At 40.4% G+C, this 15,942-nt stretch overlaps 1 protein-coding gene across 4 annotated transcripts in view; it reads left to right on the top strand.

Annotated features, from left to right (window-relative positions):
* The window catches only part of kif21b (kinesin family member 21B), a 182,575-nt gene that overhangs the window by 91,286 nt on the left and 75,347 nt on the right, over positions 1–15,942 (top strand). For all 4 annotated transcript variants that reach the window (XM_060845457.1, XM_060845455.1, XM_060845456.1 and 1 more), the window contains exons 7-12: positions 2,398–2,513; positions 3,612–3,807; positions 5,294–5,483; positions 11,168–11,231; positions 13,342–13,560; positions 14,875–14,950. In XM_060845457.1, the coding sequence (XP_060701440.1) occupies positions 2,398–2,513; positions 3,612–3,807; positions 5,294–5,483; positions 11,168–11,231; positions 13,342–13,560; positions 14,875–14,950 (861 nt within the window). The remainder of the gene's footprint in view (positions 1–2,397; positions 2,514–3,611; positions 3,808–5,293; positions 5,484–11,167; positions 11,232–13,341; positions 13,561–14,874; positions 14,951–15,942) is intronic.

Raw genomic sequence — 15,942 nt, 5'->3', positions numbered from 1 at the left:
TCCTGTCCTTTTTCATGGGGTGATACTGCTTAAATTTCCTCCAATATTTTCATAGCTTGTCCATTAACAATTCAGTGTTTTCATGGGTTAGATATTCTTTATCTTGTCTCCTTTTCAGATTTCTATTTTAACTTTGTCTCTCACCTCTGTAACTTGAGAAGTTGATTATTCCAATTTACCAAATACTGTATTGTCATTCAGCAGCTGTGAATAGTACCACCCAGTGGTCGATTATGTTAACACAGCCCCTTTCCAATTGTTACTTCGTGTAATTACAGAGTGTAAATGTTCTACAAATACATTTTGTTGCATTTCTGGTTAAAATGAGAGACAACATTCTCCTTTACTTAGAACGTAGTTTGGAGAAATGCATTTTATCATTAACAGGTCCTGAAATAAATCTAATAAATCTGTAAGGCAAACAGAACATTTTGGAGAAACTCAGCAAATTTGGAAGCATCCGTGCAGAGAGAAACAGTGTTGTTTTTTTTTGAGTCAAATGTGACTCTTCAGAACTGAGAGGGCTGGAAAATGATGTTTAAATGCTGTTGGTAGAGGGGGGAGGAGGAGCGAGTACAACAGGTTGAGAGACTACCCAGAACAAAAGGCAAAGGGAATAGTGGTAACCTAGACCAAGAGGTCTACGTAGACATAACAGGACAAAACGGGTCCATTGTGTTCAAAAAACCAAAAGAACTGCAGATGCTGGAAAGCTGAAGCAAAAACAGAAATAGATGGAAAATCTCAGCAGGTCTGGCAGCATCTGTGGAGAGAAATCAGAGTTAATGTTTCCAGTCCAATTCTTCAGAAACCTTTTCAAATTTTAGTTGAAGAAATCGTTGTGGTTTTGTTGGCCGAGCTGGGAATTTGTGTTGCAGACGTTTTGTCCCCTGTCTAGGTGACATCCTCAGTACTTGGAAGCCTCCTGTGAAGCGCTTCTGTGGTGTTTCCTCCGGCATTTATGGTGATTTGTATCTGCCGCTTCTGGTTGTCAGTTCCAGCTGTCCGCTGCAGTGGCCGGTATATTGGGTCCAGGTCAATGTGCTTGTTGATTGAATCTGTGGATGAGTGCGAGTTGGTGTTCATGGATCGTTAGCTGTCTTCCTGTTTGTCCTATGCAGTGTTTTGTGCAGTCCTTGCACGGTAATGCAAAGGTTAGAACAAACAGTCTTACCACAAATTCAACCCAAACTCTGGGCCAGATATGTAGATGATACATTTGTAATGATTAAAAACACAGAAATAGAGAACACACACCGGATCATTAACGGCACACTCACAGGAATCCGATTCACTAGAGAGGAACACAACCAACTCCCATTCCTAGACGTAATGGTACAGAGAACACCGAACGGAGAATTCACCACAAAGATACACAGGAAAGCCACACACACAGACCAAGTCCTAAACTACGAAAGCAACCACCCCAATACACACAAAAGAAGTTGCATCAAGACACTATTCAAAAGGGCCACAAGACTCTGCAGTACACCAGAACTGCAAAAAGAGGAAGAAGAACACCTATACAATGTATTCAACCAAAAACAGATACGGCAGCAATTTCATCAACAGATGCCTAAGGGAAAGACAACGGAACGAGGACATGCCGCAACCCAAAGGACTAGCCACAATACCATACATCAATAACATTTCCGAACTGACATCCAGACTACTGCGACCACTAGGACTCATAAAAGCACACAAACCAACAGCCACTCTCAGACAACAACTCACCAGGACGAAGGACCTGATACCCAGCATGAGCCAAACCAAGGTAGTGTACAAAATCCCATGCAAGGACTGCACAAAACACAACATTGGACAAACAGGAAGACAGCTAACGATCCGCATCCATGAACACCAACTAGCCACAAAACGACATGACCAGCTATCCTTAGTAGCCACACACTCAGATGACAAGCAACATGAGTTCGACTGGGACAACACTACTATTATAGGACAAGCCAAACAGAAAACAGCCAGCGAATTCCTAGAGGCATGGCATTCATCCACAGATTCAATCAATAAGCACATCGACCTGGACCCAATATACCGGCCACTGCAGCGGACAGCCGGAACTGACAACCGGAAGCGGCAGATACAAATCACTATAAATGCCAGAGGAAACATCACAGAAATGGTTAACAGGAGGCTCCCAAGCACTGAGGATGTCACCCAGACAGGGGACGAAACGTCTGCAACACAAACTCCCAGCTCAGCGAACAGAACCACAACAACGAACAGCCGAGCTACAAATCTTCTCACAAACTTTGAGTTGAAGAATCACTTAGAGGGTGTGTATATTGATAAAACAATGGTTTTAAATTAACATTGAGGGTAAAAAGTAATTGCAATTATTTTTTTTCTCCTGTCTTTCCCTTTGAACTTTGACCAAAGCTGTCACTGGGAAATGTCATCAGTGCATTGGGAGATCAAAGTAAGAAGAGCCACCATGTGCCATACAGAGATTCTAAACTCACCAGGCTTCTGCAAGACTCTCTGGGTGGAAACAGGTACAAAGAATAAGACATCTATAGTGGAAGTAAAGATTAGTCTTTATTCTTACCATTAATGCGATTAAATTTCCAGAAAATGAAAATCTACTTTGTATTTGTGGATTGACAGAAGTTTCAAAACTCAGGTTTTCAAATTAAAAATCAACAAACATCTCTAAAGCTGTTGTCTAAGCAACATGCAAAGTAGGAGAATTATACTTCTATCATCTGAATGTTGTTACAGTATCAAACATACACATTCAAGGGAAATTTATGATAACATTCAGTGGTTAGAAATTGTGCTTAGAAAGACGATGAGAAAATGTTTATCTTAAGAGCTGAAAATGTGGAAACTTTTCACAAAATGTATTGGATGCAAGGCATCTTTAATAATTCGTAAGGCAGACCTTGACTAACAAGCGTGCCAAAGAACATCCAAGGTAGGCAGGAAATGAAATTGAAGCCATAATCAGATCTACCAAATGGCTACCTCTGCTTCTAATTCACATGTTTGTGTCTAGTGACCTTATATGGGTTTATAAAGTCATGAGAGGCTTGGATAGGGTAAATAGTCAAGATCTTTTCCCTTGGGTGGGGGAATCTAGAATGAGAGGGCATAGATTAAAGGTGAGAGGGGAAAAATTTAAAAGGTACCTAGAGGGCAACTTTTCCATATTGAGAGTGGTGCATGTATGGAATGAGCTACCAGAGAAAGTGGTGGAGGGAAGTATAATTACAACATTAAAGGCATCTGAATGGGTATAAAGGGATATGGGCCAACTGCTCGCAAATGGAACAAGGTTAGATTAGGATATCTGGTCGGCATGGACTAGTTGGACTGAAGGGTGTGTTTCTATGCTGTACATCTCTAACACTCTGACGAATTATATCTTTCTTTATTCCTAGTGAATAGTCTCAAGTCTAATTGAGTAGCATAGATATTGATTGATACCTATGTTTTAAATTGATAATTCCAGGTTTTTTGTTAATAAATTTTGTATTGGAAGTGCATTAATAGCAATGATTGCAAAGAAGTTGTCCTTTTTCTACTCATTTGAATTTAAAAACCATGAAAAACTTGCGTTAAAGGATTGAAAATTATTGTCTCTCTTACAGTCGAACTATCATGATTGCTTGCATAAGCCCATCAGATCGTGACTTCATGGAAACTCTCAACACTCTCAAATATGCAAACCGAGCCCGTAACATCAAGAATAAAGTTGTAGTCAATCAAGACAAGACCAGCCAGCAGATCAGTGCCTTGCGAGCTGAGATTGCTCGACTTCAAATGGAGCTGATGGAATATAAGACAGTAAGAAATGTTTGCAGTGAATGTTTAGGAAGCACTGGCTAAAGATCCAAATCAGAATTCTTCAAATGGTGTCACCGCTTTCAGAATGGATTGAACTAAACAAGAAATTGATTAGTATACAAAAATGCCACACTGTCAAAATATCTGTTACACTTCAGATTTTCATAGACTTGAAACAGCATTTTAGGCATAAATTGAAAAAGGCACATCACATAAATATTAATTTAATTGTTTAAATAGACTGGGATACTGAATTTATTTACTTTAAAAAATGGATGCTTCTTTTGCAAAATAGGCTGCAGTTCATTATAACTTTGCTTGCAAGACATGATGATAATAACCAAATCTGGGCAACTCAACCACATAGGCATCTAGCCTTAGTTATTGCAAGGGCATAGACTAGAGTGGCATGTCAGGATCATGCAGAAGTGGAAGTCTGAAAACTGCTTACTGACTGGGAATTCCCCTGGAAAGTGAAACTTCCAAGTGCCTGCCGTCTGGGAATCTCCAAAAAAGTGCCTAACTCTGAGTTAGAGTTTAGACTTAGAGTCACAGCTCAGTAGCCACCCAGGTAATGTTAGAGCAATTCAAAGCCTCTGCAATCTTATAATGTTGTTACTGTGTAACCAGTAATCTTGGGTAAATAATAAATTGAACCCCATCCCACTAACTACTCACCTTGACCTCCCTTCGACTCCCACCTCCTCCATTCTACGCCCTTCCTGCACCCAGCATGTACCCTGGCGAGTACCCAATACCACAGCACACATATTCTCTCACTGTCTCCACAGATACAAATCTGCTCTGACTTATCCCTGTCACTCCATCACTGCCATATCTCGAAGACAATCCCCACCATCATAACTGCTGTGGCCTCCTACCCTAACCTAATCCATCTGGAACCCCAGCTTCCTCACACATCTGCCTCTCACTTGGTGGAAAAAGCAACTGAAAGAACAGTGGATGTTGGAAATCTGGAACTGAAACAGACATTGCTGGAAAGTCTCAGCAGGTCTGATGGAATAAAGGTCACAGGACCTGAAATATTAACTCTGATTTCTCTCTGTAGATGCTGGGATTTTCCTGCAAATTCTGTTTTTGTTCCTGCCTCTCACTTACCTGATGCTCTTACCGTCTCTCAATGGCTGTGAAAGTGGCTTAAGGACCTTTTTAATCCTACAATATAATACGAATTATATGAAGCAGTGGATATTTTCACTGCCATTTTGCTGCTTGTGTAAGTTCCTGGCCTGGACGAACCTGTTTCAGCTGAGAAGGGTCCTGACCAACAAATTTGCCCAGATAATTCTTCGTGTGTATTTCTTTTAATCTGATCAGGAACAAATCCGGGTTTCTAATCTTTATTGGAAGATTTGGTCCATATGTTGTTAAAATTTCCAGCACTGAAATATTCAGATTCTTTTCACGGCTTAAAGAGTTAATGAGTAAACTGATATTGGAATCATTTCTGCTTGTATTTTTTAAGGGGAAACGAGTTATCGGGGAAGACGGTTCAGAAGGTTACAATGACCTCTGCCAAGAAAATGCAATGCTACAGAAAGAAAATGACACACTGAGAATGAGAGTAAAAGCCATGCAAGAAACAATTGAAGCACTTAATAGCAGAGTGACACAGCTCTTGAGTAATGAAGCCACTCAGATAATAGCCAGTGCAGGTAAAATTAACTCATTAAATTTCACATATGCTCTGAATTCTGTTGGGATATTTTTCATTTAATAGGCAATTCTCATTGCTGCCCAGTTGTGGTAGTAAATTCGATAAACATGCAACTTATTCACTTGATCAATTCCTGGTTTTAAAGTTTCTCTCGTGTTACACAATGGTCATCAGTTTGTTAGTTCCATGGGAATTGAATTTAAATTGAGCAAAATTCGGGCGCATGGTATTGGGGGCAAAGTACTAACTTGGAGTGAAAGTTGGTTGGCTGACAGGAAACAAAGAGTAGTGATAAACAGCTCCATTTCGGAATGACAGGCAGTGACCAGTGGGGTACCGCAGAGATCAGTGCTGGGACCGCAGCTTTTTACAATATATATTAATGATATAGAAGATGGTATTAGTAATAACATTAGCAAATTTGCTGATGATACTAAGCTGGGTGGCAGGGTGAAATGTGAGGAGGGCGTTGGGAGATTACAGGGTGACCTGGACAGGTTAGGTGAGTGGTCAGATGCATGGCAGATGCAGTTTAATGTGGATAAATGTATGGATATCCACTTTGGTGGCAAGAACAGGAAGGCAGATTACTACCTAAATGGAATCAATTTAGGTAAAGGGGCAGTACAAAGAGATCTGGGTGTTCTTGTACACCAGTCAATGAAGGTAAGCATGCAGGTACAGCAGGTAGTAAAGAAGGCTAATAGCATGCTGGCCTTCATAACAAGAGGGATTGAGTATAGAAGCAAAGAGGTTCTTCAGCTGTACAGGGCCCTTGTGAGACCACACCTGGAGTGTTGTGTGCAGTTCTGGTCTCCAAATATGAGGAAAGACATTCTGGCTATTGAGGGAGTGCAGCGTAGGTTCACGAGGTCAATTCCTGGAATGGTGGGACTACCTTATGATGAAAGATTGGAGCGACTGGGCTTGTATACCCTTGAGTTTAGAAGACTGAGAAGGGATCTGATTGATACATATAAGACTATTAAAGGATTGGACACTCTGGAGGCAGGAAACATGTTTCCGCTGATGGGTGAGTGCCAAATCAGAGGACACAGCTTAAAAATACAGGGTAGACCATTTAGGACAGAGATGAGGAGAAACTTCTTCACCCAGAGAGTGGTGGGTGTGTGGAATGCTCTGCCCCAGAGGGTGGTGGAGGCCCAGTCTCTGGATTCATTTAAGAAAGAGTTGGATAGAGCTCTCAAGGATAGTGGAATCAAGGGTTATGGAGATAAGGCAGGAACAGGATACTGATTGAGGATGATCAGCCATGATCATATTGAATGGTGGTGCAGGCTCGAAGGGCAGAATGGCCTACACCTGCACCTATTGTCTATTGTCTATTGTCTAAAGTGATGGAATGCTTTACAATTCTAATTTTTCAAAGTGGACTAGATGAAGGTTTTTAGGTTACAAGTTCTCCTGATGTTATTTGCAGATGATTTGGGAGCTAACATTTAAACTTCCAGGTCACGATAATTGCTGAAAACTGAGATTGATGGCCAAGATGGGATTTTTCTAATTTTATAGACACAAGCCGCTGTGAATCATAGTCTATAAGAAAATCAAATCAAATGGTTTTAGTAAATTTATTTTATGACTCTAATTTATTGAATGAATTGTGCTGTATTTCTGATGGTTTGAATAATTGGTCAATTCATTTTAATCAAATCATGGTATTTTATGATATCCCATCTTCTGTTTCACTACTTATATTTCCCCTTCGAGCTGCTTTATGAAAAGGAAGCTGTTTTCTCATGATGTGATTAACTTTACTTCTATTGTTTCGGACAGATGACTGATGACTGAAAGACTTTATTTGGTTACTGCTCAGCAGTCTTTCATAGAGTCATAGAGATGTACAGCATGGAAACAGATCCTTCGGTCCAACCCATCCAAGCCGACCAGATATCCCAACCCAATCTAGTCCCACCTGCCAGCACCCGGTGCATATCCCTCCAAACCCTTCCTATTCATATACCCATCCAAGTGCCTTTTAAATGTTGCAATTGTACCAGCCTCCACCACTTCCTCTGGCAGCTCATTCCATGCATGTACCACCCTCTTAGTGAAAAAGTTGCCCCTTAGGTCTCTTTTATATCTTTCCCCTCTCACCCTAAACCTATGCCCTCTAGCTCTGGACTCCCCCCTCCCCAGGGAAAAGACTTTGCCTATTTACCCTATCCATGCCCTCATAATTTCGTAAACCTCTATAAGGTCACCCCTCAGCCGCCAACCCTCCAGGGAAAACAGCCCCAGTCTGTTCAACCTCTCCCTATAGCTCAAATCCTCCAACCCTGGCAACATCCTTGTAAACCTTTTCACATTTCACAACATCTTTCCAATCGGAAGGAGACCAGAATTACATGCAATATTCCAACAGTGGCCTAACCAATGTCCTGTACAGCCGCAACAGGACCTCCCAACTCCTGTACTCAATACTCTGACCAATAAAGGAAATAATACCAAATGCCTTCATCACTATCCTATCTACCTGTGACTCCACTTTCAAGGAGCTATGTACCTGCACTTCAAGGTCTCTTTGTTCAGCAACACTCCCTCAGACCTCACCATTAAGTGTATAAGTCCTGCTAAGATTTGATTTCCCAAAATGCAGCACCTTGCATTTATCTGAATTAAATTCCATCTGCCACTTCTCAGCCCAATGGCCCATTTGATCAAGATCATGTTGTAATCTGAGGTAACATTCTTCGCTGTCCACTGCACCTCCAATTTTGGTGTCATCTACAAACTTACTAACTATGCCTCTTATGCTCACATCCACATCGTTTATATAAATGATGACAAGTAGTGGCCCTTCACTGATCATTGTCGCATTCCACTGGTCACAGGCCTCCATTCTGAAAAACAACCCTCCACCACCATCCTCCGCCTTCTACCTTTGAGCCAGTTCTGTATCCAAATGGCTAGTTCTCCCTGTATTCTGTGAGATCTAACCTTGCTAACCATGGGGAACCTTGTTGAATGCCTTACTGAAGTCCATATAGATCACATCTACTTCTCTGCCCTCATCAGTCCTTTTTGTTACTTCTTCAAAAAGCTCTTTTTGTTAAGAAGTAGAATTTACTAGTTCATTTTAGTTGCTTGTCCTTAAAGACTACAAGTGTATTTGTGTCATTACTTAAACTAACATACAATGGGTAGTTTTTAAGGGATTGAAATTTCATTTTTGACAGCTAGCTGAAGTGTACTGGAAGGAAAAACATTAAAAGTTAAGATGGTGTCAGACAGAGGATAGCTAAAGAAATATACATTGTTTTCAACAAATATACATTCTTTAAAGCTATAAAAGCCAAACAGGAAAATGTATCATCTGTGGTTTACAACAAAAGATGAAGATTATGTTAGATCAGAGGAGGAAGCTAATGAAATCACCAAAGAAGTAGCAAGCGTAAGGAATGGGAACATTTTAGAATTCGGCAAATGAAAACTGATAATATAAGGAGAAACAAAATATGAATGTAAGTTAGCAAAAAAATTTAATGTGCTGTAATACTTGTATGTATAAAGGAATACATTAGCACAGACAAATATGAGTCTATTATGGGCAAAGACAGGAGAATTTTAATGAGAAATAGGAAAGTGGCAGAGATGTTAAACAGCTTCTTTGTATGAGTCTTCAGGGAGGGAAATACAAGGAATATGAGAAATAATAGAGGTTCAAGAAAATGAGGATCTTAATGGAATTTGTACTAGTAAAGAGGTAGTACTGGACACTTTGATGGTAGTAACAAATCCTTGGGACTTGATCTATATACCAGAGTGTTGAAAGAGGTGACCATCTTTTAAAATTCTATAGATTCTTGAATGGTGTTCACAGATCAGAAGTTTGTAAATGTAACCCCACGACATGAAGGAGGGAGAAAGAACATAGGGAAGTACAGGCCTGTTAGCTGCACCTTAGCGTTAGAATATATTATTGAAGAAGTGACAGCTGGATACTACAAAACACTAATCTTTTTGGATCTATGAAAGGGAAATCATGTTTCACAAATCTGTCAGAGGATGTTGCTAGCTGAGTAGATACACTAGATCAATTGCTGTGATATTTTTGAATTTTCAGAACGCTTTCGTATAGGAATAGAGGTAAGAGGCTGACATGGATTGGGATCGAAAAGTGTGGCACTGGAAAACCACTGCAAGTCAGGCAGCATCCGAGGAACAGGAGAATCGATGTTTCAGGCATAAGCTCATCAGAAATGTGGTGGTGGGGTGCGGAGTGGGTGGAGGAAAGGGGCTGAGAGATAAATAGGTGAGGAGTGGGGCAGGGGGGGATGGTAGCTGGGAAGACGATAGGTAGATGCAGGTGGGGGGTGATGGTGACAGGTCGGTGGGGAGGGTGGAGCAGGTAGGTATGAAGAAAGATGGACATGTGGGACAGTCCAAGAGGGCGATGCTGAGTAGGGTGATTGGATGTGGGATGTGGTGGGGAGAGGGGACATGAGGAAACAGGTGAAATCGTTGATTCTGTGTGGTTGAATGGTCACAAGGTGAGGCGTTCTTCCTCCAGATGTCGATTGGCTTAGATTTGGTGGTGGAGAAACAGGACATGAATATCCTTGGAGGAGTGGGAGGGGGAGTTGAAGTGGTTGGCCACAGGGCATGTATCTAGAGATGTTCTCTGAAAAGTTCCACAAGTTGGCATCCTGTCTCCTCAGTGTAGAGGAAACCGCATTGAGAGCAACGATTGGTTAACAGAAAGAAATATAGCGAGATAAGTGGGTTATTCTCACATGGCAGGTTGCAAGAACAGTGTAGTTCAAGTATTACTACTTCGAACCCAGACTGTATCAATGAATGTTATTTGGGAACCAAATATAATATTTCTAAGTTTGTAGATGACACAAAACTAGATGGAACTACTGAATGGCCTTGACAGAGTGGACGTTGGGACGATGTTTCCATTGGCAGGAAAAATGACCTGAGGGCACAGCTTCAGAGTAAAGGGAAGACCTGTTAGAACTGAGATAAGGAGAAACTTCTTCAGCTAGAGAGTGGGGAATCTGCAGAACTTGTTGCCACAGAAGGATGTGGAGACCAAATCCTTGAGTATATTTAAAACAGAGATCGATAAGTTCTTGATTGCCAAAGGGATCAAAGATTACAGGGAGAAAGTGGGAAAATGGGGTTGAAAAACCTATCAGCCATGATTGAATGGCAGAGCAGACTCAATGGGCCAAATTGCTTAATTTCTGCTCCAATGTCTATGGTCTTATGGAATGTCACCTGGATAAGTGTGAGGCAATCAACATCGGTAGGAGGAATGAAGGTGCAGTTTTTTTCTTAACTTGTGGAAAATTGGGAAGAATTAATGTCCAAAGGGATCTGGGCAACCATAAACAAATGACACTGAAAAGTGCAGCAAGCCATTAGGAAGATAAATGATATGTTGGCCTTTATCACAAGAGGATTTGCATACAGGAGTAAAGATGTTTTAGTTGAATTAAATAGAGCCTGGGTGGGACTGCACCCATAGAGTTGCTTGCTGACCTCTTTCTATGTTTGTAACTGCACTATCAGAGGTAATCCTGCAGTATAGGTGGTCTGTGCATTAAGCTATGCTTAAAAAATATACACATAAATCTTCATCAAAGCAAACTTTCCACTTTGGTTCTTATTTTGCATGTCCAACAGTTCACTGTTTTATTTTTTCTGCAGGAGATAACAATGAGGAAATAGGTGCATTAATTCAAAACTATATTCGAGAAATTCAGGATCTCAGGTTAGTTCATGAACATTATGTTCTGTATGTTGGTGTTGATTGTTCTTTCTCCCCACTATCAGTTTAATGGAAATCATTCTAGCAGAAGAGCGTCTTTTAGGTACACTTCCACTCAGAGTTCATCACTTATCTACTTGGCATCTCGTAACAATTTGTTTGGATCTAAGTTTTGTCTTTTAAGGACTTCTCAAAAATGAATATGTGGTTCGTGAAACTGTGTCAGAATTCTGTCTTTCTACCTCTGGCAGCTCTGTTAAAATCATCCACAAATTGTTAGACTGAAAGTCTCTTCATTTATTCAGATGCTAATATGAACTTATCATCCAGGCCATTCTAAATCTTTTCTTCATGATGTTTGCCCACAGAAAAAAAATGCCAAGGCTTCATTACTAACTGGATAGTAATGAATAACTGGAGAGGCAGTGACCTCGTAATATTGTCACTGGAATGTTAATCCAAAGACCCAGGTGATATTCTGGGGACTCTATTGAATTCAAATTCCACCGTCTGCCACGGCAGGATTCAAACCCAATATCTGGAATGAAGAGTCTAATAATGACCACGAGTCCATTGGCAATTATCAGAAAAACCCACCTTGTTCACTATTGTCGTTTTGGGAAGGAAACTGCCATCCTTACTTTGTCTGGCCTACATGTGACACCAGACCCACAGCAATGTGGTTGACTCTTCAACAGCCCTCTGAGCAATTAGGGGTTGGACAATAAATGTTAGCCAGCGATGCCACCATCTTGAATGACTTAAAAGAATGCTCCGTCAAGGAATTTTAACTCATTTTAACAAATATCAACTATTTATCTTTCAGATTCTATATTTGGAAAACAAAAGTTTTTTTTCTTGTCTGATTTGAAATATTTGCTGTAATAATGCTGAATGCGTCACTATTATTTTTCACGCAGTAAAAACCCTTCCTCTGAGGTGTACCTTATAGTGTATGTCATTGCACTAAGATAAACTGTAGGCAACCATTCCTGAACCATTTATTTACACCTCCCTCCAGACAAGGTGGTGTGATGGGGCAGAGGCTGTTATGTACCTTTGCAAAAAGTACCTGGAGAGACAGGCAGTAGTTTTTATTGTAGTTCATTCTGAGCAGCTCTGTGACACAGGACTCTGTGCTATGGGCTGTTACCAGAGATATCCACCAAGATAAATACCAACTGTTGCTGGAAAGGCATCAAATCAATGAGCAGCCCTGTGTTCTGAAGAAGGGTCACTGGGCCTGAAATATTATCTCTGCTTCCTCTCCACGGAGGCTGTCAGGCCTGAAGAGTTATTTCCAGCAAATTTTGTTTCATTGAATCAGAGAATCCCTACAGTGTGGAATCAGGCCTTTCAACCCATTGATTCTACACCAACCCTCTGAAGAGCATTCCACCCAGACCCACTCCATCTCTGTAATCCTGCATTTCCCACAGCTGTACCATCTGGCCTGTACATCCATGGAGAAAATGGGCAATTTAGCATCGCCAATCAACCTAACTTGTGCATTTTTGAATTGTTGGAGAAAACCAGAGCACCGAGAGGAAACCCACACAAACACGGCGCAAATGTGCAAACTCCACACACACACATCATGCTGCACCATTTATACTGATGAATAACATTGCTTGGTCTGCCTGAAATGTGTTGGTCTTCCATTGCTAGGAGTCACCCTCAACTACAAGTACATTCCAAGAACCAGGGCTATGTGCTATGGGATGCACTAAAATTTGGGGCAGATTCCATAGAAGCACAATAGGGAAATGTCGCTGCCTACAGCCTTCCAGCCAGAGTAAATGCTGGGACTAGAAATGATAAAATCTATTTAGTTGCATGCTTAACCAGAACATAAATTATGAACATGAGCATTAAAAAAAATACTGGCATATCTGAGTGGAAAATAGTATACGGAGAAACGTTTATTGCTTATGCATTTCTTATTATTTTCCACCTGTCATGTTTTGCCCTTGGGATGTCTGATATGGAATATAAATTGTAAATGTTCAGAGTATTCCAACTATATTGTTCTTTAGAATGTATTTTTCAGTGTGAAACATCTTCTCAAGCCCTCTGATTTCACAGAAAAAAAATAAAACCTATTCTGTTCCAGGACCAAACTACTGGAGAGTGAAGCAATGAATGAGTCCCTCCGACGCAACATATCTCGATTGACGTCCAGGTCCTCGTATGCAGCGGGACTGTCTCCCATGCCTTGCTCAATGTCCAGCCTAGTTGGTTCCCTGGAATCTGATACTTCTGAAATTGTTGAAATGGCAAAAAAAGACTTGGAGCTGCTCAAGAAAAGGGAAAGGATACGAAAAAGAAATAGGTAATTTTGTGCATAAATTCTACTGAGTAATGCACACATGTAATAAAGTAACAAATTCCACAGCAGTATGTACCAAACGGTTGTACAGTGCTGACTGAGTTCCCACCCTGGGCCTCCTGGATACCAGTAACTTGTAGGCAAAGCCTTTAAAATAGAAACCATCAAATTTCAGTCCAGCATGCATCACATTTTAGTCTGTGATACTTGGCTCCACATTGTCCAGTTTTATTTTTTTCTGGTCTTTGTCCATAAAATGGCATTGGAGCGCATAGCTCTGATGCTGAGTATGTGCCAGACAAAAGTTTAGGAGTTGAAAAATGTGGTGCTGGGAAAACACAGCAGGCCAGGCAGCATCCGAGGAGCAGGAGAATTGACGTTTCGGGTATAAGCTCTTCTTCAGGAAGTTTAGGAGTGCTGGAATGGATAGATTCGATGGCAGTCAGTGTTTAACATCTCTCCTCTCAAACTCCCCCAAATGCAGTATTAGAATATCTTGGGCCATGGTCAGCCATTGTTTGATCCCATTTCAAAATCGTGTTTTTAAAAAGATTTTCACTGCCCACTTTAGCCATTAAGTGGTGTAAACTGGCTTTAATTAGTGTAGACCAACCTTCCCCAGTGCTGGCCTATGGTGATATTGCACCTCTGCTGAGGATGTGCAGCCACTCAATATTGCATTTAGTACTAGCTGCATATGTACAACAATCATTTAAATTTACAGCAGTGTGAGATATGTACTGGATAAACCTATATTGCTATTTTCCTTCTGTTGCATATAGGTTACATCCATTTTGTCCCTCTGATCTATTGCCTATTTGTTGACTAGATGAGTCAGCCTTGGTGGATTCAAAATATTATAGGTTCAAGCTGGACTGCAGAGACTTGATACAATGTAGATTGACACTTCAGTGAAGTCGCGAGGGAATGCTGCACCGTCAGTGGGACAATCATCAAGTGACCGTTGTATCAAGGTCACATTTTGCTTCTCAAGTAGATGTTAAAGATTGTGCAACACTGTTCTGGCTAATCTTTACACCTGTTTAATGTATAAATAATGCTATTCTTATTCGCATTGAGGTTCTACTTCTAAATCTTCTAACAGAAATGATACTTTGAAAACTAATTCTGCCTAATTCCTATTTGCTAACATGTTAACACCAGGTTTTTAAAATGCTGTAATAATTGCGTTATAAAGAAAAGTCAACAAACAGAAAATCACTTGACTGAAGAAAATGCAAGGCTGTAAATGTGTTAGGCACAAACTTAATTTTCTCATAATTCTTTTCCTGCTATATATCCTCTTTTCTTTCAAAGCCCAGTGAAAGAGAAAAGAAGAGGGAATTTACAGCAAGAGAATTGGGAAGAGACAGATGACAATGAAGTGGAAGGGGTAAGGAAAGCCTAAGAATTCTTAAAGATTTAGTTTAAACTGAGGTTTCTTAATACTAGTATTCTTTTTTATGCATCTTTGATCATAATTATTCTAATATTTTTGTTTTCTACATCCATATCCATTCTTGGTGGCACAAATTCAGTCGAAGTCTCTTTTTTTTATGATTTTGAAAATGAATAATTGGGCCAACAATAGAATGGCAGATGGATCAGGCTACATTGGAAACCCTTGCCCTCCATACCTGTGCTAGCGGTCTAGGTGTGCATATCTTGCTTTTACAGGAGATGAATACATCTGGAGGCTTCTGTTACAAAACTAAACTGTATTAACTCATTTGTGTCAGTCGGCACAAATATTGTTTAAATGCCAGGGTAACTTTACTGCTTTCTTAAAAGCAAATTAATTACAGTAAGCTTTAAAGGGTTTGGAGTGGAACAGTGGGAGGTTTTGCTACAATCACACATGCAATTTGTCAGGTCCTGTCTGGAGTAGTGTGTGCACTTTAGCTCTTATTATCTAAGGAAGAACATATGGGGTGTTCTCCTATAACACAGTAGTTGTGTTCCCATCCGACACCATGCTATAGAAAATCACACAGTATAAGTCATGGGACTTATAGGAAATACAGGGTTGGGGTGAACCACCAAAAGTATCAGTAAAAATTGAAACAAAACTAGTAGTTAGCTTAAAAATGTAGCACAGTCTACATAAATCTTTAAATCATATATTTTAATGAGATAAAACACTGGAATCACTGACTACAGCATTGTACCTTCAACAAAGCTCTTTACCAGAAAATATGTAGGCCAACTGACCATGTGATGCCGACATGGAATCCAATCCTCCTCAAGATTCTCTCATGGTTTGAAATACAGTTCCTTCTAAATGTAGATTCCAGTTCCCAGTTTCAAGGCTTGCAGAGTTGATTGCATTCCTGTTTTAGCTGAACACACTGAATTTGCATTTTGCAGACAGAGGATCCTGAGGCT

Source organism: Hemiscyllium ocellatum, chromosome 26 (genome assembly GCF_020745735.1).
Source record: "Hemiscyllium ocellatum isolate sHemOce1 chromosome 26, sHemOce1.pat.X.cur, whole genome shotgun sequence".
Classification (NCBI taxonomy): Eukaryota; Metazoa; Chordata; class Chondrichthyes; order Orectolobiformes; family Hemiscylliidae; genus Hemiscyllium; species Hemiscyllium ocellatum.
Note: the sequence above shows the minus strand (reverse complement) of the source record. Positions and strands in the feature narration are given on the sequence as shown.